The sequence below is a fragment of the Quercus lobata genome, chromosome 1 (genome assembly GCF_001633185.2).
Source record: "Quercus lobata isolate SW786 chromosome 1, ValleyOak3.0 Primary Assembly, whole genome shotgun sequence".
Classification (NCBI taxonomy): Eukaryota; Viridiplantae; Streptophyta; class Magnoliopsida; order Fagales; family Fagaceae; genus Quercus; species Quercus lobata.
This window is the reverse complement of record NC_044904.1, coordinates 39836142-39863064: the sequence shown is the minus strand read 5'-3', so window position 1 is coordinate 39863064 and position 26923 is coordinate 39836142. Positions and strand designations below refer to the sequence as shown.

At 35.4% G+C, this 26923-nt stretch overlaps 2 protein-coding genes across 2 annotated transcripts; one reads left to right on the top strand and one right to left on the bottom strand.

Annotated features, from left to right (window-relative positions):
• The first annotated feature begins 429 nt into the window (after window positions 1-429).
• Window positions 430-4225, top strand: LOC115990013 (gamma-interferon-responsive lysosomal thiol protein-like). Its single transcript, XM_031113877.1, has 5 exons — window positions 430-830; window positions 1081-1146; window positions 1784-1924; window positions 3357-3449; window positions 3677-4225. The coding sequence occupies exons 1-5, from the start codon at window positions 558-560 to the stop codon at window positions 3887-3889; spliced, it is 786 nt and encodes a 261-aa protein (XP_030969737.1). The 5' UTR covers window positions 430-557; the 3' UTR covers window positions 3890-4225.
• A 15123-nt stretch (window positions 4226-19348) lies between these two features.
• On the bottom strand, window positions 19349-22202 carry LOC115953771. The gene is made up of 4 exons (XM_031071569.1): window positions 21795-22202; window positions 21171-21704; window positions 20074-20608; window positions 19349-19887 (listed from the first exon to the last, which is right to left on the bottom strand). Exons 1-4 carry the CDS (start codon window positions 22200-22202, stop codon window positions 19349-19351), a joined length of 2016 nt encoding a protein of 671 aa, XP_030927429.1.
• Between the last annotated feature and the right edge of the window lie 4721 nt (window positions 22203-26923).

The window sequence follows — 26923 nt, the reverse complement described above, 5'->3', positions numbered from 1 at the left end:
AGTAAGCAATCCAGAGCAGAGGCTGAGAAAAATGGCCAAAAACCAGAGCCTCCCAACCCGCCTCCAGGAGAAAGACTCTTAGGGCGAACACGATTTAATTATGTATGAACACCACGGAAAGCCACCGTCTTGTGACTAAGGTCTAGCCTTTCAAACCCACGCTCTACAAATGATATTGTTTGGATCTTTTTACGTGCGAACCCAACATTATTATGGATCGTTACAAATTGTGTCCTTACAATATATATTATAAACAATTTTATAAAAGTTTTGTCCATAAATATCAATACGTGGATAGAGTGAATTTATCCGGTGTGTGTTTGTTGTAATTTTCTTTTAAAAAAAAAAAAACCCCAAAATTTAAAAAGAATGAAATATATATATATATATATATATATATACACGAACTTTTTCTGACTAGTGGCGGGCTCTAACAACAAACACCTGTAATTTTCAAGTCCTGATCTTTATATATTTCTCTGCATATAGTTATCTTAGATTTCATTCCCTTTACTCTCAGCTCCATTGTTCTGAAAATCCCTCAGCTTTTTTCTCCAATGGCTTCTCATCTTGTAATTACGCTCTCTCTCATCTCTTACCTCATCTTGTTCACCTCTCCTTCTTCGTCAGCTTCTAGAATTATTTTACCATCAGATTCTCAGAAAGTCTCTGTGGGCTTATACTACGAATCCCTATGCCCCTACAGCGCCAATTTCATAATCAATTACCTGGACAAGCTCTTCGAAACTGATCTCATCTCTATCGTTGATCTCAAACTCGTTCCTTGGGGTAACGCCAAACTCAGAGGCAACAACACCTTCGATTGCCAGGTCATGGATTTCCTTAATTCCACAATTTTATGAATTGTCTGCTTGTCTTTCTTTTTTTCTTTTTTGTTTGATTAATCACAATTCAATTGCTTGGAACTGTATACTTATACTATTTGACAATTTTCCAATATGGGTTGGACTTATTTACTTGTATTGAGAACGTCAAAATTGTACTTCTCATTATTCTTTTGTTTTGGTGGGTATGTATTAACATAGGATGAAGTACTAAATTTTTTGATGATGATTGCAGCATGGCCCATATGAATGCTTACTAAACACTGTGGAAGCCTGTGCAATTGATGTCTGGCCTGATTTGGTAAGACTTTATTTTTTTAATATTTTGATAGTTACAATGGGGGAGAGTGAGGATTTGAATCCTGGGTGCTTCCATTGAAAATACCAAGAGGTGCCAATTAAGCTACGAGGCTCTTGGCAAATTGGTAAGACTTGTTACTGACCATAAGACAGTAGAAATGAAAAATGATAAGAACCCATTGGTACATAAGACTATAAAAGTGCTACTAGCATTTTCTGTGCTAAGCTTATATTTAGTTGTGGTGTGCACAGGGACATCATTTCAGTATTTCTGAAAGTCTTGTGGATAGTTGTGAAAATGTTTTAATCATATGCATACTGAAGGTTATACATGTGTGACTGGAAGTCTCACATGGAGTAAAGGTCAAGAAGACGTGGAATTAATATAATTTAATTAGGCTCAAACCTACAGGCTTAAGTTGTTGGGTTAAGCGGTGTTCCTATATGTTAGATTAAGGCCTCAATTGGAGTCTCCCCATGGTTTTATCTCCCTAACAAATACTAGGGTGGTTTTTTCTTCTTGGAAAATGAAAAATCGTAAGTTAGTTGAGTTGTTTGGTCAGTTATTCAAGGGTTTTAACTTTTAATAACATGTGAGTGGCAATGCTATGTTCTCATGCACTTTCATGTTGTTGCAGAGTGAGCATTTTCCTTTTATTAATTGCGTTGAGACTTTGATCTACGAACACAAGTACCCCCAATGGGAATCATGTTTTGAGAAGCTGGGCTTGGATCCAAACCCTATTTCAGATTGCTATAGTAGTGGACATGGTAAAGAGGTTGGTTTTCTCCAATTGAATTTAACATTAAATTTTCCATTCGAGTGGTGTAAGTTGTCTTGGTGAAAATATCAGGATGCACACCCTTTTTTTTTTGTTATCATGGGTGTTTAGGGCTCTTAGAACTAATCGTTCTGATGTGTATAGTTCCCCATGGATGTTTGCAATGTGCACTCCCAAGTTTAATATTACTGTTATCCTATTAAGAATCAAATTGTAGCAAAATAACAGTTGATTGTACTATTTATACGAGCTTTGTCTAATAAACTAAAATTTACAAACAGCACAGATTATCCTATGGTGAATAAATGAAATATTCATTACTTAATGTGAACCAAGATACATTATTGAAATCGTGTAGCCTTATATGGGCTACATTATCAAGGTGGAATATTTGTTGTGTGATCACTTGGTAGTTGGTACACAATAATTATTATTGAAGGGTTGGAAGTGCTTTGCCATTAATTTTTTTTATAATTGCTAGGCTACTAACCAAAGAATCCCTAGCTTACCTAAGGAGATACCTCTGGTTGAATAACTGTCATTATGCTTTTTTTCCTACATGGATTCTATCTTGCTAAATACAGCTTATTGACAGATGGTATATGTTTTTGTTTTCTTGATTCCTCCAAGAAGCTGTAAGATTTGGGTATGCAAGTACTTGCAGTTGACCCTTCTTAGGAACATAGGAAAGAGAGTTTGAATTTATGTTGAATGAATCATCAGTCCTTAAACTATTTGGCTTTTCACTTGTAGTATTGTAAAGGTGAGTAATTGTGGATCCCATGGAATTAGTGAAGGACTAATCTTTACTGGGCTTGGGTGAAATTGGTAATAAAAAAAAAATTGTACCCAATGCACAAAGACCCCACTTTTGCAAGCCTCCAAATTTGTTTTTGGAGAAGATGATTCCCAGACTCGAACCTACGACCTGTTGCTTTTGGTGGATGGCACTAGCCACCGCACCAAGGATTGGGTGAAATCAGCATTTATAAAAAATGAGCTGCCAAATACTTGGATGGTGTTAATTAATAACATGGCCGGGAAATGGTTGGAGCTTCCATGACCACCAAATACTTTTATATTTAAAATTGTGACTAGAATACTGAAGAACACAACCCCGAATCAAGAGCTTCTTACATAGAATAGTAATTTAGTGCAAGTATTTTGAATTGACACGCTAAAAACTGACTTCTCTGACATTTGATTGTTTGTAAAATCATTCCATTCTTTAATATGGGACCACTCTAGGGGCCTTTTTATTTTTGTTACTGTGGGGAGAGGGGGGGATATGTGCTATTATTCTGCTGACTGGAATCATACTAGGCACAGCGTTTTCCTTTCTTTTTACCTCTTGTCACTTATACTATGGTTTATTACTGTCAGAAATTCTCTAGCTATCTATAATTGGATTTATTTTTTCTTTATACAGCTTGAATTGCAATATGCAGCTGAAACAAACACCCTTCAGCCTCCTCATGAGTATGTGCCTTGGGTTGTTGTGGATGGAGAACCACTCTATGAGGTTTGTTCTTTTGACTATGTAAAGTTCTTCTGTTTTCCAATATTATTCACCAAGGCCATATGCATACATGATTGGATTATATTTGTGTAACCTCATTTTGAACTAATTAAACAAGTGATGGTTGTTTGTAACCACTAGATTAATTTCTGGTCATTTAAAATATTGATAGGTAATGGGTAACCATTATTATTGCTCTCTCTAAGAAATGATATAATTTCTCACTGCAGGATTATGAAAACTTTCTAAGCTATATCTGCAAGGCTTATAAAGGTACTGCTGTGTCCACGGCCTGTAGCAAAGTATCTGTGAATACTGTATCAGGGAAAGCGAAGGTTATCCATCCAGATTGCTATGAAACAAGAGTGCTTGCATTAGCAGCAAGAATAAAATCAGCCATTACACGGTGGATGGGCCAGAAGAACATGGTAGCTTCAATGTAAATGTCTGCAGTTTTATGTGTTTGTAGATTGGTTCATCACTGTTCCTTATATTTTCTGGAGATCTACCTATCTTGTTTGTATTTGCAGTGCCCAGTTAAGGCAGCTAGGAAATAGTAAGTTGGTACCAGCCAGAGAAAACTCTTCTTGTTTGTGGCGTATCATTAATTATTAATTATGACAAATAGTTTTATGTTTAGTGATAAATCAGTCTAGATGCATATGCTGCATTTACATGGCACCCATATATACTCTATTTGCTATTCTTCTCTTTTGTACTCTAAAGGGAGAGCAAACCAAAATCTATAAATAATGTCTACTAAGTTATTCTGTGAAACACTTATAAGCTTCATTAGAAATAATTCTCAAGTTGCAGATCCCTCTTTATTTACAACTTGCACCCAACAAGTGGTCTAGTGATCTAGTCTCATCCGGTTGCTCATTAATTCTATCCTTTACCTATATGAAATCTAATCTACAACATATTCTCAGTCTGCAGGACGAGAGAGAGAGAGAGAGAGAGAGAGAGACATGTCTGAAGAAAGCCATGAGCCAAAAAACAGAAAAAAGAAAAAAAAAAAAGAGACCGTCTTTAAGAAACAGCTCTTCAAGTAAACTGTACACCCTTATAAACACAATGATTCATGGTTATTACACCATCCACAGCATGAATGATAATAAACACATTTCTAACAACAGCCAACATGAACATTCATGTACATATTCATTGTCAACCAAATGATAAACCATTTGCTAGAAGTCCATGCATTGTAACCAAAACACCTCCAGTGAGTAATTGGCCGAACCAACCATTGTAGCAAAATAGTTCAGGTCCAAACATTGCAACTGAAAGCTCGAAAATGTGTTAAAAACACAAGAGTTGTTTAAACCCTCAAATTAAATATTACGGCTCGATTGATTTTACTCTAAACCATATTCATTAAAACATAGCAGTAAAATCAAAGCTAAAAGAGTAGGGAAAAAAAATGCAAACACAAGATAACACGCCGATGTGTTATCGAAGAGGAAATCAAAGTACTTGGCGTAAAACCTCTCCACCGCCCTCCAAGCGGTAAATCGATCCATTAGACAATCAGTTGGGATACATGAATAGCAAGAGACCCTCCAAGCCTAATCTACCTAATGCACCTAAGCCCTCCAAGCTCCTACTTCAACAAGGCTTCTCAGAACTGTGTCTTGTCTAGCTCTCCAGATCCCGCAATATGCCCGATTGCATCCGCCAAAGCTTGGCTTCTTCCAATACTTCCCAGTAGCATCAAAACCTCACTTGACACTCTAAAAGGGTGTGGTAAGTGTTTGGGCCATCAACCTCTCAAGGATATAGAAATGGAGAGGTAGGAGTTGAGGACAAACCACAATGGATTGTGTAGAGAATTGTGGGTATAAGAATCTCTAACTCTCAAGGGTTGTGGCTAGGGTTTTCTCTCAGAAGCACTCCTTAACATCTGTGGATAATGTGGGTATATATAGTGTGGGTAGAGATATTTTGCGGGTATCTCGTGGGAAGGCCTTACTCGCAAGACACTTGCGAAAACCAGTTGTCACCATCCTGTCCTGACTTTTCGCATTCCAGTCATGTGCTGGGCACATGCTTCACTTCGCGGGTAAGCTTCTTGTGAGATACCCGCGAAAACTTCTTGCTTTTCACTTTTCCTTGAGTCTTCACACTCTCTCTCACATATACAACTCTTACAAGAAATCCCACATAAAATATAAGGTACATAAGATTGAACAAAATTACAATTAAATTTCGTACGGAATTATAGCCAACACAAAATAGTTGTAAATTACAACTTTACAGCAACAAATCTAACTTCTTAATTGTTAAATCTAGACATCAACTTCAGTAAGATCTCTTTGCGCTTAGTAGTTGGACAACCAAAGAAAGTTTCCAGATTTAGTGGATTACTCATTAAACATATGCAGGCCTCGATCAAGAGATTTGATTCAAGTTCATTTCCTCCAAAGCTGCAAAGGTATTTTCCCCTGATCTTTTCGATCCCAAACACTTTGCAAGAACATCAGTTGCCCTATTAATTGCCTTACCTATACTATCAAGTCCACGAGCAATTGCATTTGCATCATCATTTTCTTTAGCTTTTGACACTTTTCTTTTTTTGCCTCTGGAGAAGGTGCTCGAGAACAATTTTCATCGACTCCAGATGATATAGTTTGCTCATTTAGGGACACCATCAAAGCGTCATAGTAAAGGGTTGAAGGAATCGAATCAAAGTCATCAATAGAGCCCGGGGAAGCATGTCTTACACCTTTCTTTGCAGTTTCAGCATGCTCATCTGTTACTCTATCTTTGGTCCAAATCTGTGCCATCTTAAACCAAGGATATATATATATATATATATATATATATATATATATTTTTTTTTTTTTTTTTAATTATGAAAACAAATATACATTCTCATGACACATTAAACCTCGAGATAACATGATAATTTACCATTATGGGTGGTTCCAAAATTCACATTCAGCCATTCACATATTTAGATCATTCCAACCTTCCTTGAATATGTCATTGCAGTGGCGGTGCCATGTACAGCTTAGGGTGTTCCCAGGAACACCTTGACCTGAAAAAAAAAATATATATATATATATATATATAATTTGTATTAGGAACACCATCAAATTAAAAATAAAAAAAAAATTATCTGTTCTACTTTCAAGCAAAAAAAAAAAAAAAAAAAAAAATTGTAACAGAGCCAAGCCCATGGCGAGCCCAATAGATTACAGAGGTAGCAAACCCACGAATTCTCAAAAAAAAATCAGAAATCAAACCCACGGTCACGTCGCTGGCAGAGAAAACCAAACCCCAATACAGTCTATACAGAGCAAAAGCAAAACAAACTCCAATATAGAGGTGTTTATCCAAAAAAAGAAAAAGAAAAAAACCCCAATACAGAGCAAACCAAAACCAAACCCCAATATAGAGCAAACCAAACCCACGGTCACGTCACTTGTCGTCGTCATCGCTCGTTTGCCCCTCATCGCAGATCGTAGATTGCAGATTGCTTTGCTCCGATGCTCGGTGCTCCCTCTCTCAAGGTATTTCTCTCTCTTTTTCTTTCTGACTCTCTCTCAGTCTCTCTCTCTTTATCTCACTGAAATGAAAACTATGAAATGAAATTAATGAATGAGTCTCTCTCTCTTTATTCTTTAAGAGTCTAACTCAATAACTCTCTCTCTCTCTTTTGAACTGTGAGTCTCTGATTGGCTGGCCGAATCTTTACTCTTTAGCTTTGTTAATATTTTGCTTTTTGCCTGTTTTTTGTCTTTTTGAATTTGGCTTTACCTTATCGATTGGTGTTGGTCAGTGTGTGTTGGTGTTGGTGAGATATTGATTGTCTTTTAGTTTAATGTGTATTGTGAGTTGTGATTGTGAAATTTTATGATTGGCAGTTGGTTATTGTGATTGGGGGCATTAGGCATGAGGCTTGTGCTTGTCTGTTGAGTGGGGTGGGGGTAGATGTGCTGATGGGCACATGGGGCCGAGTAAATAATAATTAAAGCAGTGTAATGTGCTGCACATTACACTACTTTAATTATTGTGCTACATATGGGATGTGTAATGTCTGTCTCTTTCAGTGTAATGTGAACAAGGGGCTAAACAATATAACAAATTAAAACAGTATAATTAATGACAAACAAATTAAAGCAATAAAGTTTATTGTTACGCTAAACAACAATAATTACAGCAGTATAATTAACCAATACTTTATAAAAGACAAATAAATTAAATTATGTTAGGCTAAATAACAATTGTAGGGTTAAGGACCCAAATTGTATATTGGGCCTTGGGCCTTGTCCGAGAGTGTGAGTGATCCGAGGGGGGACGAATGGTAATGAATGGTTTAGGCTTAGGATTTAATGAGCAAGATATAAATGGGAAGGTTGTCCGAGGAGGAATATCTCCTCGGATACGATAAGTACAACTCAAATATGTATTCCAGTGATTAAAGTGACCTTCCACGAAACTCCAGTGATAGGGACGTGCATCATGAACATACGAGAAAGAGGGGAACCCAAACATATCTAAGGGAAAGCTGCTACCTCCGCATTGAATGCATTGTAGCTATTTTTCTAACCACATTTATGTGGAGAAGACCTCTGAACAGTGTTGCCTTGGCTATCACAACTCACAAAAAGCCAAAGAGGATGTCTGATGGGACAGGTACTCAAATAAGGGCTCAGATGACCAACAAGTGTAGGATCAAGATGGTCCAAAGGGAGCCATATAATGTAAGAGACCCTCTATGAGGAAGAGATTGGAAAAACAGAAAGAGAACACTATAACCATCAAAATTATACTTGTATTCAGTCTAGTTGATTTATATAAAAACTTATCTCCTCGGACAGTGAATTGATTCAGATCAGTGCTTTTTGTTCTTGGTTGATCATCATTTAAATCCATACTAGCCGTTGTCCAATTCATCAGAGCCTAATTTTTTGACCCACTCTCTACAAATTTATTGTACTAGGCTCACTAGGCCAAGATCCCATACATCTTGGGCTTGGGCTGCAAAACGTGTCCTTACAACAATTAATAATTTTATAATTAATGAAACAACAATATAATAAATTATAATTTATAAAAGACAAACAAATTATTGAAACAACTAAATAACAATAATTAATAGTTTTATTAATATTTCAAATGAACTTATAGTTTATTCTTTTGCTAGAATTATGGACAAATATTTGATAAGAAAACCACGTACCCAAGATTTATCTCCTGTGCAAGATTCATCTTCATCTTTTAAGTGAATTCGTGTTGACTTTAACTTAGAAAATCTTCCTTCAGATCCTGGGCTATGAGAAAAGATATCATCTTATTATTCTAATCATCATGAGGAAATAAGAAGATATTATTTACAAAAACGCCCTTGTCAACTTTTTTTACAGTGTGATGAGTATCCTATATCATATTTTTCTGGAAAGCCCCGTCGATTTATATCCAAATGGTATAAAAATAGATACTGGTTGGAATATAGTATAAACAAGGGTGCAATATTTTGTTTTTATTACTACCTATTTGGGCAAGATGTTGGTAAGCAAGGAGGAGGTGACACTTTTGTAATGAAGGGATTCAAACTTTGGAATCAAAAAGAGAAGTTAAATTCCCATGTTGGAGGAGTTAATAGTGCTCATAACCAAACTGTCTAGAAGAGTGAAGATCTATTGAAGGAAAAGCAACACATTCAAAGTGTTTTGGTTAAGCAATTAAATCAAGATAAAATTGAATATCGGGTTCAATTAAATGCAATAGTTGATTGCATACAATTCCTTTTATATCGGGGATTAGCTTTTCGTGGTCACGATGAATCTCAAGGTTCAAGTGATAAAAGGAAATTTCCTTAAGCTTCTACGATTTTTGGGGGATCACAATGAATCTATTAATGAAGTGTTGCAAAAAGCTCCGAAAAATTGCAAGCTTACCCACCCTGATATTCAAAAAGACATTATGAATGCAATTGCACGTGAAACATCCAAAGTCATCATCAAGGATCTTGACAATGGGTTCTTTTCAATATTAGTTGATAAGTCACGTGATATCTCAGTGAAAGAACAAATGACCCTCGTTCTTCGTTATGTGAACAAAAAAGGAATTATTATAGAGCGGTTTCTTGGTATTGTACATGTAGCAAGTACCACCGCTTTGTCACTCAAACATGCTATTGAATGTTTACTTTGTGAACATAATTTGAGTTTATCGAACCTACATGGAAAATGTTATGACGGGGCTAGTAATATGTAAGGTGATATCAATGGTCTCAAAATTTTAATTTTGAAAGAGAATAAGTCAGCATTTTATGTCCATTGTTTTGCTCATTAACTTCAACTGACACTTGTTGACCTTGCCAAGAACCTCTTTATTATTTATTTTTATTTTTTTGTGTATGTTGTTTGTAACTTGGATTGGGTCTGAATGAGTCTATTTATAGGCTCAATGGGCCTCACGAAATTACTACCCAATTCATTCTGATTAATTAGGTCCATTATTCTGCTGTAGTGGGTGTACTTGAGAAGATTTAGAGAATGGTGTACGTAGAAGTGGGCAAGGTTTGAATCAAGAGATAAATTTTAAACGTCTTGGTGATACACGTTGGGGATCATATTATGAGGCTATTCTCAACTTGATTTTGATGTTCTCTGCTGTTGTTGATGTACTTGAGATTATTGAAGAAGATGGCCTCTCCGACCAAAAAGTTGAAGCTCGATCTATTATGAGGTCAATTCTATCTTTTGAATTTTTCTTTGCTCTACACTTGATGAAAAACATTTTAGGGATCATAAATGAGTCGTCAATAGCATTGCAAAATAAAAAATAAAAAAATAAAAAAATCAAGATATAGTAAATGCTATGGATCTTGTTAAAGTGTCTAAATAACGATTGCAAGTGATGAATGGATATCTTTATTGACTGAAGTGTCTTCATTTTGCATCACACATGATATTCCTATCTTGAACATGGATGAAATATTTGTAGTTAGTGGGAGGCCGCGACGCAACACCCAACAAAATACAAATTTACATCATTATCGTGTTGAGCTATTCTGCATAGTCATAGATATGCAACTTCAAGAGCTTAACAACCGGTTTTCAGAGGCGAATACCGATTTGCTACTTTGTATGGCTTGCTTGAATCCAAGTAATTCATTTGTGACTTTTGATAAGAAAAAGTTGATACGTCTAGCAAAGTTCTATCCATCTGATTTTCTTGGGATAGATATCTTGGCACTTGACTTTCAACTGCAGAATTACATTTTTGATATGTGCAACAATTTCTTGTTTTCAGAGCTTCGAGGAGTTAGCGAATTTGCTGAAAAGTTAGTGAACATAAGGAAGCATGAGACTTATCCATTAGTTTATTTGCTTGTGAAGTTAGCTTTGACTCTTCCTGTTGCTACTGCAACAGTAGAAAGAAGTTTTTCAGTAATGAAATATATAAAGAATGAACTGCGCAATTGAATGGGAGATCAGTGGATGAATGATTGCTTGGTTGTGTATATTGAAAAAGATGTAGCTTGTAGCATTGATAATGAGACTATCATGCAACGATTTCAAAATATGAAAACTCATAGATGACAATTGTAAATTTTATGTATTTGTGTGTTTTTTGATTGTTGTTGTTGTCAATATATAAATTTTTTTTTTATTAGATTGTATAATTTATGCTTGTTGAGGAACACCCTGGAAAAAATTCCTGGAGCCGCCACTGTGTCATTGCATTGACACCAGGTTTTATTATTATTTTATTTTTAACTAAAAAGAGATGATACTGTAGCAATGTGTTAAAATAGCTATAGGGATGGATAATGGGATGTAAGAGCATTCTTATCAAAGGTGCTAAAAATGCTAAATGCTATTTTTTAGCATTTTTAGCACCTCAAATAATAAAAACACACCTACATTAAATATGCTAAATCTTAAAATTTTTAGCATTGAGCTACAGTGCAATCTCATCTTTGACACCCTACTGTAGCTAAATTGTAAAAAAAAAAAAAAATTGTTTTTTATTCACCCCCAATGGCTCTTTCTCATTTCTGTCTTTCTCTTTCCTCTCTCACTTCTTTCTTCTCTCTTCTCTCTCTGTGGTTTGACGATTGCGGTCCGTCGATGATTGTGGTCCAGCGATTGTGGGTTGTCGATGGCTGTGGTTTGGCGATTGTGGGCCGTCGTGGGTTGTGGTCCGATGGTCATGGATCGTGGGTCCAATGACTGTGGTTTTGATTTTGGGTTGTGGGTTGTGGGTCGTGGTTCGATGGTCGTGGGTGGTGGTGGCGGCAATGGTCTGATGACTGTGGTTTTGGTTTACCGATCTACTGGGTTCTTGTGGGTTTTGGTCACCGATCTACTGGATTTTGGTTCAGCGTTATGGGTTCCTGTGGCTTTTGTGGAGGTTTGCCGTGGTGGGTTTGATGTTGTGGGTTGAATCCGGGTTAAAGGGTTGCTGTGGTGGGTTGAGCAATAGATCGGTGGTAGAGGGTTACCATGGTGGGTTTGCTGTTGTTACCGTGGATTTTCATTGTGGGTCAGGTTCATGGTGGCGGTGGAGGGTTGCCATGGTGGTGGGGGTGGGTGATTGATGGTGGTTGATTGGCTATTGTAGTTGTGGTTGTGGAGTTTTATGGGTTTCTTTTGTATGTGTTTTTATGTGTGTGTTTTGCTTGGTGGTTTGATTGGCAATGGTGGATTGGGATGTGGGTTTGCTCTGTGTGTGTTTTTTGCTTGGTGGGTTTACTGGTGGCGGCGATGGGTTGAAAAAGAGAGACAGGGAGAGAGAGGAAGAATAAAAAATGGATAAAAAATAATAAAGAAAGAATATTTAAATGAAGTGTTAAAAAAATAGAAGTTTTGATATAAGGGATATTGTAAAGTAATGTGTTATATGTTATAAAGTTGGTTTTTGAGATGTTAAATGCTAAATTTTTAGAACCTTTGATGGGAATGCTCTAAGGCATAGTTTGCTTTATTTTATTTTATTTTATAAAATTTTATGAGATGCATAATGTATTTTACGTTGCATCCGGTTTTAAAGGATCAAATGAGAATGCTCAATATATAATACATCAAGCGGAGCAACATCCATGGGATCCATTATATTTCCTTGCGATTTGTGTGTTAATAGAATATGTAAACTCTGCAGTGCCTGTTAATGATAAAAAAAAAAAAAAAAAAAAAATCTCTTATATCTAGTACACCAAATGCTCTTTCAATAACATTACATAAGGATGAATGAGTGAATAGGTAGAGTATTATTTTAAATGATAATACACACCCCTACATTTTTTTTTCTTAATCTCAAATTTGAAATAGTGCAAATTATCATGAAATTTATTTATGAGTCATACTATAAAACTTCGGGAGAGTAATTGAATGTAAGTTAAAACGTGAAACAATAATATCGAAGAATTAATTTGGTTTTGTACTTGGCAATTTACCATGGAAGTTATGTATTTTTGTTAAACACCTAAAGAAATAAAATATAGATGGCCGTAATGGTCTTTATATGGTTTTAATTAACCTAGAGAAAGCATAGGTTTCTTAGAGAGGTTATATGATGGATTTTGGAAAAGGAAGAAGTTTTAGTGGATAAAACTAAATATTTAATGTTGTCGGGAGCGGAAAAATTTTCCTTCCGACAAATAAGATTTGTGTTGGGTTGGGGGTCTAAACCGAAACTCGACAATGGGCTTGAAACAAATTATCATGAAATTTACTTTATGAGTCACATTGTAAAACTTTGGGAGAGTAATTAAACGTAAGTTAAAACGTGAAACAATAATATTGAAGAATTGATTTGGTTTTGTACTTGGTGATTTACCATGGAAGCTTTGTTTTTTTGTTAAACACCTAAAGAAATAAAATATAGATGGCCGTAATGGTCTTTATATGGTTTTAATTAACCTAGAGAAGCATAGGGTTCTTAGAGAGGTTATATCATGGATTTTGGAAAAGGAAGAAGTTTTAGTAGATAAAACTAAATATTTAATGTTGTCGGGGGCGGAAAAGTTTCCTTTCGACAAATGAGATTTGTGTTGAGTTGGGGGCCTAGACCGAAACTCAACAATAGGCTTGAAGCACGGCCCAAAGGCTATCAGTGAAACTTTTGAGAATTCGCCTTATTTTATGTCTTGGGCCTAGGTTAAGACTGGCAAGGATTATGGGATGACCCAAAAAATGTTTCCTATAGCAGACACGTTGGCACAATAGAAAAGCCTATTGTAATAAATAAATAGCCCAGTAGTTAAATATTCCAGCAGTAAAATATTTCAGCAGTAAAATGAGAGAACAAAATAAACCTCAAGCCGTTAATTATTTCATAAATTAAGGAGAGTATCTACATCTCCAAAATCATCATCCATAGGATCTAGCGAGAAAAAGTTCTCCAATATAACAACATGAGGAAAAAACTCTATAGTAACAATTACATTATAGCCTTTAATAGTAAATGAATAAACAAACATTATGGGGTCCATTATAGCAAGTAATGAAGAAAGCTTAGTGTGAGATGAAGGGAGAGAGAGAGAGATTTCAGCTAGCGCAGCAAGATCATTATTATGCCAGGATATGTTCATGGATATAGTTTATGTAGTGAGTAGTGGGGGTCAATTTGGTAGTATGAGAGAGAGAGAGAGAGAGAGAGAGAGAGAGAGAGTATTTAGCGAAGTTGCTGGGGCTTTCTGTTGGGGGATGGATGATAGCTTATGAGTAGAGGTGTGAGGGGTATTTGTGAGCTAGGGGCTGAAGAACTTAGTTTCTAATTTTGAAACTAAGAACTCAGAAGCTTAGAACCCTACTAAGAGCTTAAGAAAATTAGAGAGAGAGGAAAATAGAGAATTTTATGAGAGAGTTGATCTTCTCTATTGGTGTGTCTTGAGGTGTTGATGAAGAGCTCTATTTATAGTTGAGTTTAAGGGGGGGGGGGGTTTAGCAAATAATCTCTGCCAAAATCAGTCTCAATCTTCAAAAAATTCTTAGAAAATCATTCCTAGGATTTGGCCAAAAATGGTAAGTTTAGCTTTAAGGTGTTCTTACTGTTTTGGGTAATAGCAGTTGGAGGTTTTGATTTAGCATTAAATGCTGATTGTCCTCAACCAATGAGATTAGAGCATGTATTAGGCTAATGATCTTGGTTGTCTGCTGCTAGTATCAGAGCTTCCTAGGGTAGATTGTGTCACCCCAAGCCAGGTGTCAATCTTAGAGCCCTTTACTGGAAACCCTGTTGGAGATCTCCTTAGTGCCCTCCAAACCACATTTCCCTAAGTTTCCCCATTAGGGTTCATGTGCTTGGTTCATGAACCAGAAAATATACATTTTTGGCATGGTAATGAGTTGTTTATAAGTGATTCTAGAAGCTTCCATGGTCTGTTCATGGCTGACCTTTGTTGTTTGACCGAATGTGTTGGAGAAAAGAGAGAGAATGGCTGGCTTCAGCTTCACAGCTTTATGTCTTGTTAGCACTACTTTATGTCACATCAATAATCATGAAAATCAGCTTGCCAAGGAAGAGTGTAAGCTCAGCTGGACATGTGTCCCATTCTGATATGATTTGACAAGCTTAAAATGATGGTAGTAGGCCTCAGCTGTTAGCTTAGTTGTGCTGAAATTTGACTAGTCGCTAGTCTAATCACTTTAGTTACTTATGTGAGCTTTAGTTGTTGAGATTTGCACATGGGTTGCGTTGTCTTGGCTGAGCCTTGTTGTTGGGCTTCTTTGGGCTTGTTCATCCCTACAAAATGAATAGTTTTGCCATGGATAATATACATGAGCTTTTATAGTTAGAGTTTCTTATAGCAAAAAAAAAAAAAAAAAAGCATAGTTCCCATTTTGTAGAAGAAATAGTTTTGAAATATGGATAATATGTCAAAAGCAATTTATGTTTCCCATGAGTTAGGAAATTTCTTATATATAAAAGTGTCAATGTCCCTACAGTGTTTTGCCACTGTGCATCCAACGTTTTTCATTGTTCATCTACAGTGCAATTTTGGTGAGTCCCTCTATTTTGTCTTTTTGTGAAGCCAAAACGGTTTGTTTGGCTAAAATGTGAAGACCAAATAAAAAAGAAAAGAAAAAGAAGGTAGAGATAGAGGGCAAGAGGGTTAGAGAGTTCTGGAATCTAGAACTCTCTCTGCCACTCAACCTCTATTTTTCTCTCTTTCTTAATGTCTAGAGAATTTTTAGAATGAGAGAGCAAGCCATGGTTGCCAATGGGTTTTTTTGGACGTCTATGGTGGTATATTGGTCGATCTGAATAGAGCAAAGGGGGATGGGTAGATCAGAGTGAGGGAAGGCTTTGAGTTGAAAGGTATGATCTTTTGCTTTCTTCCTTTTTGCTTCTATATACTTTGCTTTTCTTTCTTCCTTTCTTTCTTTCTTTCTTCCAGATTTTTGATATGTGTTATGGGTAGGTGTGGAAATGTTTCTCAAAAAAGCACAAACTCTGTGACTCACCGTTTACTTATCTTCTTCTTCTTTCTCTTTACACATGAAGATTCAGGAAAAAAAAAAGTGGAGCTCAAACGCTGTTTGTGATATCTGGGGATTGGTGGATGTGAGAGAGATAGACGGTTGCAGGTTTGAAACTCTGTTTTATTTACTTATTTTTTGGTTTTTGGTACTACAAAATCATGGTTTCTGGGAAAATTAGGGACTATTGGAATTAAACGGAAGGAAATTGAGGATTTTTGGTTTTCATCTGATTTGAGTTTTTGTATGAAAGTTTGATTTTTTACTTAGATGGGTCAGAATATTTTGTGTTATATGTAGATTATATGAATGAAAGTTTGGATTTTTTTTTAGTCTGATTGGTTGAATTTGTGTTGTGTTTGCTATATGTAGTTGTTCTTTGAATTTATCTTTGTGGGTGGGGTTCACAATTTGGATTTTTACTCAGATTAGATAATTTTGTGTGTTAATATTTGCTATTAGATGTTCTTTTTTCATATCATGTATATAATTATGTATGTATATGAATGAAAGTTTGGGTTTTTTTTTATTTTATTTTTTTTTTATTATTTTTTTTTTACTAATATCCGATTAATTTGGTGTATACAGGCGTTTTTTTGCCAAGTAGGATTGGTTTTTCATAAATGAATCACTGTAATCTGTAATCTTCAGTAGAATGCCTTTTTGGTTGTTGGAGGTAAAGAGATTAGAGGCTCTATCTCTAATCTGAAAGGGGCCCTCTGGTTTGCCACAAGCTTCAGTTAGTCGGGGTTTTGGCTAACAACCCACTATGGTCCTTGAGATGGCACTGTGGTAAAAAAAATTTATGACCTATTCTTTATATTTTCATGGTTTTGTTGAATGTTATAGGCTTTTGAGGGTTTTAGATTTAGAGGTTTTTGTTTTTGTTCACACTCACTGTCATCAATTAGAGGTTTGTGATTCCCTGCACCAAATTCCTAGGCTTCAACAGAGCAAGATTGAGTTGTAATTTGCATGTTTGCTTTGATTTCAAGTTTAAATGCTTAAAACTTATAATTTATGAAGAACAGGCTTAGTTTATTTTTGTTTTGTGTATAACTAATTGTTTAGATTTTATTTGATATGACTAGGCATGACTTTGTGTAATTGAACAATCATCTTGATTCAACCAATGGATGAATTACTGTTGTTTATACCCTTATTTTGATTGATCAGAAACCTCTACCTTAAATTTTGGCCAAGCAATATGATCATTATTTGATGGTTTATCTTTATGGTTTTGTTTAGAGTTGTATATCCTTGTTGTTTATACTTTTTACTCCCCATTGTCTCAATTGTTTATTTTATATTTTTGTTATATGACCTAGTGGTTTTCTGTGACTCCCTTGTCAGATAAAGGTAAAATACCACTGTCATTATCAATTTTTAGGTTCCTTAAACAGATTATACTTCTCGAATGCAAACGAATTAGTTTGCTTACTTGTTCGGTTTGAATATTCTTACTAATTGTTTTTTTTTTTTTTTTGAATTGCAATTGTTGAACAATTTGTTTAGGAAGAGAAGCAATGGCAGACTGTGTTTTGAAAATGCACATTATAAATTATAGATTTTGCTTTTAGCATTTGCTTGACTAATTACTCTTTAAAATATATTTGTTTCTCATTTTAAATGATAAAAATATTAGAATTTAATCAAAGCAAGTCATGATAGAGTCAACGCATCATTTGCTGTGAATATTTGTAATGGTGTTTTTTAGGTGCATTTGCACATATGGCACAACTATACGCGCTCCTCCAACCACCTCCTCCTGTTTTCCATCCCTTTATTGCCAACTTTCCCTACAACCACAAGTTCTCTCTTACAAAATCTTTTATGTGTATTGTGTATAAATATTTTTCATTTTCCATTTCTTTTTTTGGTTTAATATGGATGTATTAGATATCTATTTGTTTTAGATGAGTTGATTTTTTATTTCTTTTTTTTGGTGATGTGTTAGATTGAATAGTTTCTTGACTTTCTTCAAAATGAACTATTACGGCTATAGATTCTTTTGTGTGGTGATGTGTGTGTGTAAAATTGAAATAATTTTGAATTTGCTATTTTCAATTGTAAAATTAAGAAATTGAGGTGCTTCCTTGGTACTGGAAATTGTGTTTGTTGTACATGTATGCTGATTGACGAAAGCTTCCAATGTTAAATAGCTACTCTAAGTTGAACTCTCTCTTTCTTATATATTAAAAAAAAAAAAAATTAGCTACTCTAAGTTTGTGCATAATCAAAATTCTTATATTACTCAGATTAGTATTGTATGAATTATTTGTACATGATTTTATACTTTTTCAAAGAGAAGCTTTATTTTAATTTTCTCATCCAAGGGGCAACACGTGCCGTCCAAACTAGTAATATATCAAAATATGTTTTTGCCAAATAATATTTGGGCTTTGGTAGAATAATTGTTTGCCCAATAGCAACTTTAACCATGAAACAACAATGATAGTAAGCGCAGCTGATACTTATAGGCTTCTAATGTCTACAACCATAAAACTGTCTACCGAAATTATGGAGCTGCAAAGATGTCCGCAACACGCACTGATCCATGTCACACACATGCCCCTTATAGTTGGAGTTATAGCTACTGGTACTTACCTCCGACATTGTGGTGAAACGTCCACCCCTACAAGGCATATTCACTGTCATTCAACACATAGCCAACCATGTACTAAAAGTTTTCATCAACATGTATGCAGTAAGAGATGACACTAGTGCAGATTGTATATCCTATTTTGGTCAATGACACTAGTGTAGATTGTATTCCTTCATAGTTTTATTTTTATTTTGAAGTTTAGCTTATTATCTCACCCTTGAATTTAGAAAGAATGCCTGCAAATTCTGACCAGACTAGCCCAGCCTGCCCTTCTTTGCCTGTTAGAGCATCCACAATAGTGGAGCTAAAAATTTAGTTTTTTAGCTCCACCAAAAGTTACGTTATCTATTTTACCTACATATATGCTGCAGCAGTGAATCTATTTTAGCTTTTAACACAATAAAATAATATAAACATCACAATAAAATAATATATCCACTACAATAAAATAATATATCCTATACAATAAACAACAATCACAACCACCTACAACCGCCACCGTTACTGCCGCCGGCGCCGCCACCACATGATAGTAAATAATCGTCTAGTGTTAACAAGTGATTTTTTTAACCCCAAATTATACTCATACATTTTTTTTTTTACTAAAACAATTTCTCAATTATCATGATAGCCTATTATCGTCTCAATTGTCCAGAAACAATCTTGGAACAATGTGAACTATGAAATGGAGGAACTTTATAAGAAAACATATAAAATAGAACACATATTATAGCAGGAACAATGTAGTCCATAGATTTACTTACATACATAACTCAAACCAAATTACAATAAAACTCACACACTCGCACAAGTTCCTATGACTCATGCTTCTCAACATACAAAAAAGAAAGTTCCTACGACTCACCTTGCAATTGCCATAAATGGTCAATAAGGTCCGACTGGAGTTGAAAATGAATTTCTCGGTCTCTAATGCGTCCGTGTCTCTCAATGTATGACAAAAATTCATCACTTTGTTCACGTAACACTTGCAGATGAGGATTATCCACTCTATCATTTTGTTCATAATCCAAGTCTACCACTTCATTATCATCCCGCTCATCTTCAACAATCATGTTATGGAGAATTATGCACGCTTTCATGATTTTTTTGAGTGTTTCAAGATGGAAAAATCGTGCAGGTCCACGGACAATTGCGAAACGTGCTTGAAGCACTCCAAATGCATGCTCAGCATCCTTCCTACACGCCTCTTGGGCTGCTGCAAATAATTTATACTTCTGTCCTTGTGGAGCTGGGATTGTTTTCACAAATGTTGCCCACTTTGGATATATGCCATCAACAAGGTAATATCCCATTATGTAGTCATGACCATTAATTGAGTAATGTACTGTAGGAGCACGTCTTTCAGCAAGTTCATTAAATATATGAGATCGCTCTAACACATTAATGTTATTATTTGACCCAGGTAACCCAAAAAATGCATGTCATATCCAAAGATCATATGATACTATTGCCTCCAAAATAATAGTAGGCTCACGAATATGACCACAATATTGATCTTTCCATGCAAATGGACAATTTTTCCACTTCCAATGCATGCAATCAATTGAACCTAACATACCTGGAAAACCTCGGCGTTCGCCGTGAGCTAACAGTCTAGCAGTGTCTTCATTGGTTGGCTTTTTTAAGTATTCCTCAAAGAAAATATCAATTATTGCAGTAACAAATTTTTTCAAACTTTCTAATGCAGTAGTTTCTCCAATCCGCACATATTCATCTATCAAATCACCCGATACTCCATACACAAGCATTCTAAGTGCAGCAGTTATCTTTTGTAATGAAGATAAACCAAGTTTTTGGACACTATTTCTTTTTTGGACAAAGTAAGAGTCATGAGCTTCTACCTTAGATTGAATACGGAGAAAAAGAGAACGCTTCATCTGAAATCTCTTACGAAATAAAGCGGGTGGATATATTGGTGTGGGAGCAAAATAATCAAAAAAATGCCTCTCATGGCCTACTAAATGATTACGTCGGATAGAACGACGACAACGTTTAGGTTGTGATGTTTCCATAACAAGTTCTTTGATTATCTCATCTTCATTTGAGTCATCAAGAAGGAACTTACGAAACAAATAGTGATTCATGGATGCAACCTTCAAGACAATTGGAAATCAATTATTACTATAGATGCAAGATTAAAATCAAATGACATAAGCCACAACAAAATGAATATAACCAATTCACGCACAAGTCACAACACAAACACATACATCTAAAAAAAACAACTTGGAAATACTATGAATGCTCATTATTCATAGATTTATTCTAAGACCTGTCATCTCAAAACCAAGCATATGATACTAGGAATGTTCAATGAATAGAAATAATTGGATCAAAGACACTCATAGTGGCTGTAACAACAAGATATATAATAGGCACTCATAGTGGCTGTAACACTCATAGTGGATCAAATAATAATTTCATTGAATCAAAGAATTATATCAATGCCTATCACAAGACCGAATGGAACTTAACAAAAGATAATAAAGATTGCACTTCAAAGTCTTTGTTAGATTGCACTTCAAGTCACAACACAAATACATATATCTAGTTTAAGATTAAAGTCAAGTGACATAAGCCACTACAAAATACATAAAAGTCTAAGCTACATCCAAAATACAATTAAACCCATTAATTACATGAACTTCGTCTTGCCATGATTTTCTCTTGGAGTTGTTCATAAAAAGTTTTTTGTGTTTCGGTTAAGCCACTTGTATCTATCATCATGATTCTCTCCTCCTCTAACCTTTCTGTCATCTCAAATTTTTTCTTCTTAATCATGATCCTTTCCTTCTCAATCTTAAGTTTTTCTTCCTTACTTTCCTTCTCAATTGCAAGTTTTTCCCTCTCAATAAACATTTTTTCCTCTTCCAACTGAGTTACATCCTCAATCAATTTCAATTTCTTGTTCAAATATTCCCTTACATCTTTTCCGATGGCTTTGTTCTTTCGGATGGCCTTTTCGGCCTTCCTACCAATAGGTCTCTCAAAATTGGAAGTGTTACCAAGTCTGGACCCACTATCCCCTTCGCCAATAGATATTGACTCCGAAGTTGGAGGCACGGATGACCTCGATCTAGCATTGTTAGGATCGGCAAACTTTGGTTGGTCCTTTAACATGAGCCAACAATGGCCAAGAAGAAAGGGTTTCTTGTGCTTCTCTAAATACAAAGTTTTCGCATTGGTAATCTAAAAAAAATTAAAAGAAATATAACATGATTAATATCTTCAAACTATTGGTGAATGGACATGTTAATACTATTGCAATATAATTTATACCTTATCTTTTTCGGTTATACCACTTTGATGAAGTGCGTTAACTTGAGCCATACACCCGGAAAACTTATTTGTCTTTTCACTAATCGTTCCCCAATGACTTAGCAAGGAGATAACAGTACGTGTGGTACCGGATGTATTGTACTGCATGAAGTATTCCCAAACTTTTTGACGAAAGTTATTTTGTGTTTGTTCATTATTGTTTATGGTATCAACACTAGTATTAAGCCATGCTGCCACTAGGAGTTTATCTTCCTCTACACTAAAGTTAGAGCCCCGTTTTCCTTTTGTAGAAGAGGCATTTTCAACTTGTGGTGGAGGTGGAGGTGGAGGTGGAGAATCAGAAATTGACACAGGAGTATTTTGAGACGTTCCCAAAAATTGTGAGTCAATTTTTATATCCTCGTTCATGATACCTGTGATAAATGTTAGGTCTCTGCGTAACTCTGTGTCCCTACGTGACTTCATAAAACTAGAAAAAAAAAATATAAATTTCCCTGCACACAGAAAATTCCCAAACTAACATTTATATCAAAACTTAAAACACTTAGAATTATAACAATCGTACATGATTATGCATAAATACTTAATTTGACATGTAGCTTAATCTCATTAAAATGACCATAAGAAATCCTTTTTGTGTGCTTCTCTTTGTGGTTTTGTGCAACACAACAAATTACAGAGACAAAAAAAATGTAAACTTCCCTGCACAAATTACAGAGACCACAAGAACTTCTATTACAAGAAAACCACACAACAAATTCCTACAAACAGAAAATTCCCAATACATTCCAATACAAATACATTATGTCCATTCCAATACAAATACATATACATTCTGTCCATTCAGATGTTATACCCAGCAAAAACAGCAAAAAAATCCCATAGTGACAAATCAAAAATCACATACCTCACACAGTTCAACATCATTGCAAACAATCCTACATAGTGCCAACTGCCAACACACCATATCACATAGCTATATTTTTCACATAACACCAAGTGTATACAAAGGTTTTTTTTTTTAATTTTGCCGACAACACACCATTTTTCACTACAAAATAACACCATAACATTGCATGATGACACAAACCCAGAAAAATTAAGCCAAAACAAAGAACACCCAAATGAAAAAAATTCACTAATTCATCAAAAAAAAAAAAAAAGATGAAAAAATTCACTGACCTAAAGTGGATTGGCTGGGACGGCAAGGTCTGAGGCAATCTGAGAGAGATGGGTGGCTGGGATGGCGTCGGTTTGAGGCGATCGGCGACTGGGACGACGGTAGGTTGAGCTTCGGCTGGGACGGCGTCGGTCTGAAAGCTTGAGCTTGAGAGATGGTGAGTTTTAGGTGAGATGGTGAGAGTGAGCTTGAGAGTTTCAAAGAGGTGAGAGCTTAAGAGAAATTTCAGATGGGAGCTTGAGAGTGACACTGAGAGAGAGCACGGTGAGATGAGAATAAAAGAAATGAAAAAAATAAACAAAGTAGTATTATTTTAATCCGGGGGTGAATAAAAAATTAATTTTTTTTAGATGTCTGCTACAATGCACATCTATAGATAGATGTGCACTGTACCAATTCAGTTAAAAATTATACCTATGCTTCCACTGCTGCATGGCCGTTTTTGGTATTTTGGTGGAGCTAAAATAGCATTATAGCTATTTAGCTCCACTGCTACAAATGCTCTTATGAACTTATGTTGTTTGGGTGTTTATGTATAAGGATGAGTTTTTTTTTTTTTTTTTTTTGGGCCTAAAGTGAAGGGAATGCATCAAAGTTTGGCACCCCAACCAACCATGAATAATCAACTCATTTGTGACTTTACTTTCATCTTTTGAGTTATTTAGGAATATAAAATTAATTTCATTACCTTGTTTATTACTAGTTCTGGATTAGGTTTCCTAACCCTTTATGGGGCAGGCTGTACTGGGCAATTTTGGACATCCAAATTTCAAAGTGACCCAAACTTTGGACATTGAGAACTCTAGCTTGGTCTACCCTACGATTTTTGAATCAAAATGATCAGCAAAATTCTCTTCTTTAGTGTTGACATTATCTTTTTATAGCCCTCCTCATCAACAGACTGATGCTTATTGGTTTTATCTCTTTATTGGTGGATATCAGGGTGCAGGCTTATTTACTCCAGTTTTCTTTGGTGGTTGTATGTTTTATTAGTTGAATAGGATAATAGTGATCTTCTAATAACTAATTTGGATCTATTTATCTTACATGTGAATCTTATTGAATATTTGACAATTATGCCCTGTATTGACTACTAATGGTATATGTAGTACCAAGGTGAGAGGCAAGGGCTTGGTATCACAACAGCTACATATATTTGTTCTATAAGTGTAGGCTTAGCAATATGAAAAATTAACAACTCTACAACTAACCATGAAATGACAACTAAAACTAGAGACAGCTTAACCATGAAATGACAACTAAAATTAGGAGCAACTTAACTATGAACTGTACTCTCTAAGCATACTTTTCCCTAAAACTTAAATCATCAATTTCATTTTTAAAAATAAAAAATGAAGAGGGAGAGAGGGTGTTAAGGGTTTCACTTTCATGTTGAATAATGAGTATCCTATGTTCAGCATTACTTTTCAGCACTTCTTTCACATAGCAGTAAAATTGAATGTTCATGTTCAAAGAGATAATTGTTTCTCAAAATTTTTTAAAAACAAATATTCAAAGAGATAAAGAATGCATGTCAGATATATCTCTCTTAATTATATACTAACAATTATCATCTTTTACCCAAACAAAACTCTCTAACCTTAGCAGACCCATGGATTATAGTTGAAAGCAGAGGGAAATCACCCATCGTAATAAGCAAAAGACAGAGGTCTCAAAAGACAGAGGTCTTACAATCTTCATATTAAAAAAAAACCTAACATAAAAATGTTCAAATCCAACCTCATATTCACAGCATTTGATTGTTCAAGATAGATTTACGAGATTTGTAGTAAAATATTTATGAAATATAAAGGCAAAATCATGAAAACCGAGAGAAATAAGACTGTACCAATAGAGGGCTCACAAATTTCTCTTCAGCAGACCCACAGTGCCGCGATGGGTTTACAAGTTGAAGGTGAGGAAGATGAGCAACATGGGATACCTGGGTTGTGTTCAGAGTTGGGAGTCTGGGATTCCTTCGTGTGGGTTTTTGGAGTTTGAGATGAGGGAGGGATCTAACGCAGTGGAGGCGAGGAAGTGAGGGGTAAGGAGATCCTTAAGCCAGGTCCAAATGTTGAGATGAATTGGGGTATTGCGCAGACAGGTTCGAGATGAGGAAGATGAGCATCACTCCTATTTATGATGCTGGGCTTTTGCACAGACAGGTTTTGATATTTTGCCAATTTTGGGTTTCTGAAGTTGGGGAGGAAAGGGCGTGAAGAGGAGAGAGAGAGAGAGACAACGCGGGTAGGATTGGTGACCGTTCAGTACACCAGATTTGCAATTGATATTTGTGGGACCCAGTGAGTGACATAAAGATGAGTGTTTGAATTGAAAAACTCACTGAGATATTCCACCCAAACAAGCCACAAACAGAGTTATCGGAAATTGGGGTATTTTTGAGTGATGAGTGACGAAAATTGAGTGATGAGTTTTGAGTGATGAAAAAAAATAAACCAAACAAGGCCTTAGTTTCTAATTTTGAAACTAAGAACTCAGAAGCTCAGAACCTCACTAAGAGTTTAAGAAAATTAGAGAGAGAGAGAGGAAAATAGAGAAGTTTATGAGAGAGTTGCTCTTCTTTATTGGTGTGTCTTGAGGTGTTGATGAAGAGCTCTATTTATAGTTGAGTTTAAGGGGGGGGGGGGTTTAGCAAATAATCTCTATCAAAATTAGTCTCAATCTTCAGAAAATTCTTAGAAAATTGTTCTTAGAATTTGGCCAAGAATGGTAAGTTCAGCTTTAAGGTGTTCTTGTTGTTTGGGGTAATAACAGTTGGAGGTTTTGATTTAGCATTAAATGCTGATTGTCTTCAGCCAATGAGATTAGAGCATATATTAGGCTAATGATCTTGGTTGTCTGCTGCTAGTATCAGAGCTTCCTAGGATAGATTCTGTCACCCCAAGCCAGGTGTCAATCTTGGAACCCTTTATTGGAAACTCTACTGGAGATCTCCTTGGTGCCCTCCAAACCACATTTTCCTAAGTTTCCCCATTAGAGTTCATGTGCTTGGTTCATGAACCAGAAAATATACATTTTTGGCATGGTAATGAGCTATTTATAAGTGATTCTAGAAGCTTCCATGGTCTGTTCATGGCCACCCCTTGTTCTTTGACCAAATGTGTTGGAGATGAGAGAGAGAATGGCTGGCTTCAGCTTCACAGCTTTATGTCTTATCAGCACAACTTTATGTCACATCAATAATCATGAAAATCAGCTTGCTAAGGAAGAGTGTAAGCTTAGCTAGACATGTATCCCATTCTGATATGATTTAACAAGCTTAAAATGATGGTAGTGGGCCCCAATTGTTAGCTTAGTTATTCTGAAACTTGACTAGTGGCTAGTCTAACCACTTTAGTTACTTAAGTGAGCTTTAGTTGTTGAGATTTGCACATGGGTTAGGCTGTCTCGGCTGGGCCTTGTTGTTGGGCTTTTTTCGGCTTGTTCATCCCTACAAAATGAATAGTTTTGCCATGGGTAATATACATGAGCTTTTATAGTTAGAGTTTCTTATGAAAAAAAAAAAAGAAAAGAAAAGAAAAAAACAAGCATAGTTCCCATTTTGTAGAAGAAATAGTTTTGAAATATGGGTAATATGTCATAAGCAATTTATGTTTCCTATGAGTTAGGAAATTTAATATATCAAAATATGTTTTTGCCAAATAATAGTTTTGGGCTTTGAATATAATTCTTTTGCCAAATAATATTTGGGCTTTGGTAGAATAATTGTTTGCCCAATAGTTTTGGGTTTTTATTTTTATTTTTATTTTTTATAGAATGTGCCAAAATAGTATTTGAACTTTTTGTAAATAGTTGCCAAAATATTATTGGGCTTTTATGAATAGTTGCCAAAATAGTATTGGGCTTTTTGTAAATAGTTGCCAAAATAATATTTGGGCTTTTGTAAATAGTTGCCAAAATAATATTTGGGCTTTTGTAAATAGTTGCC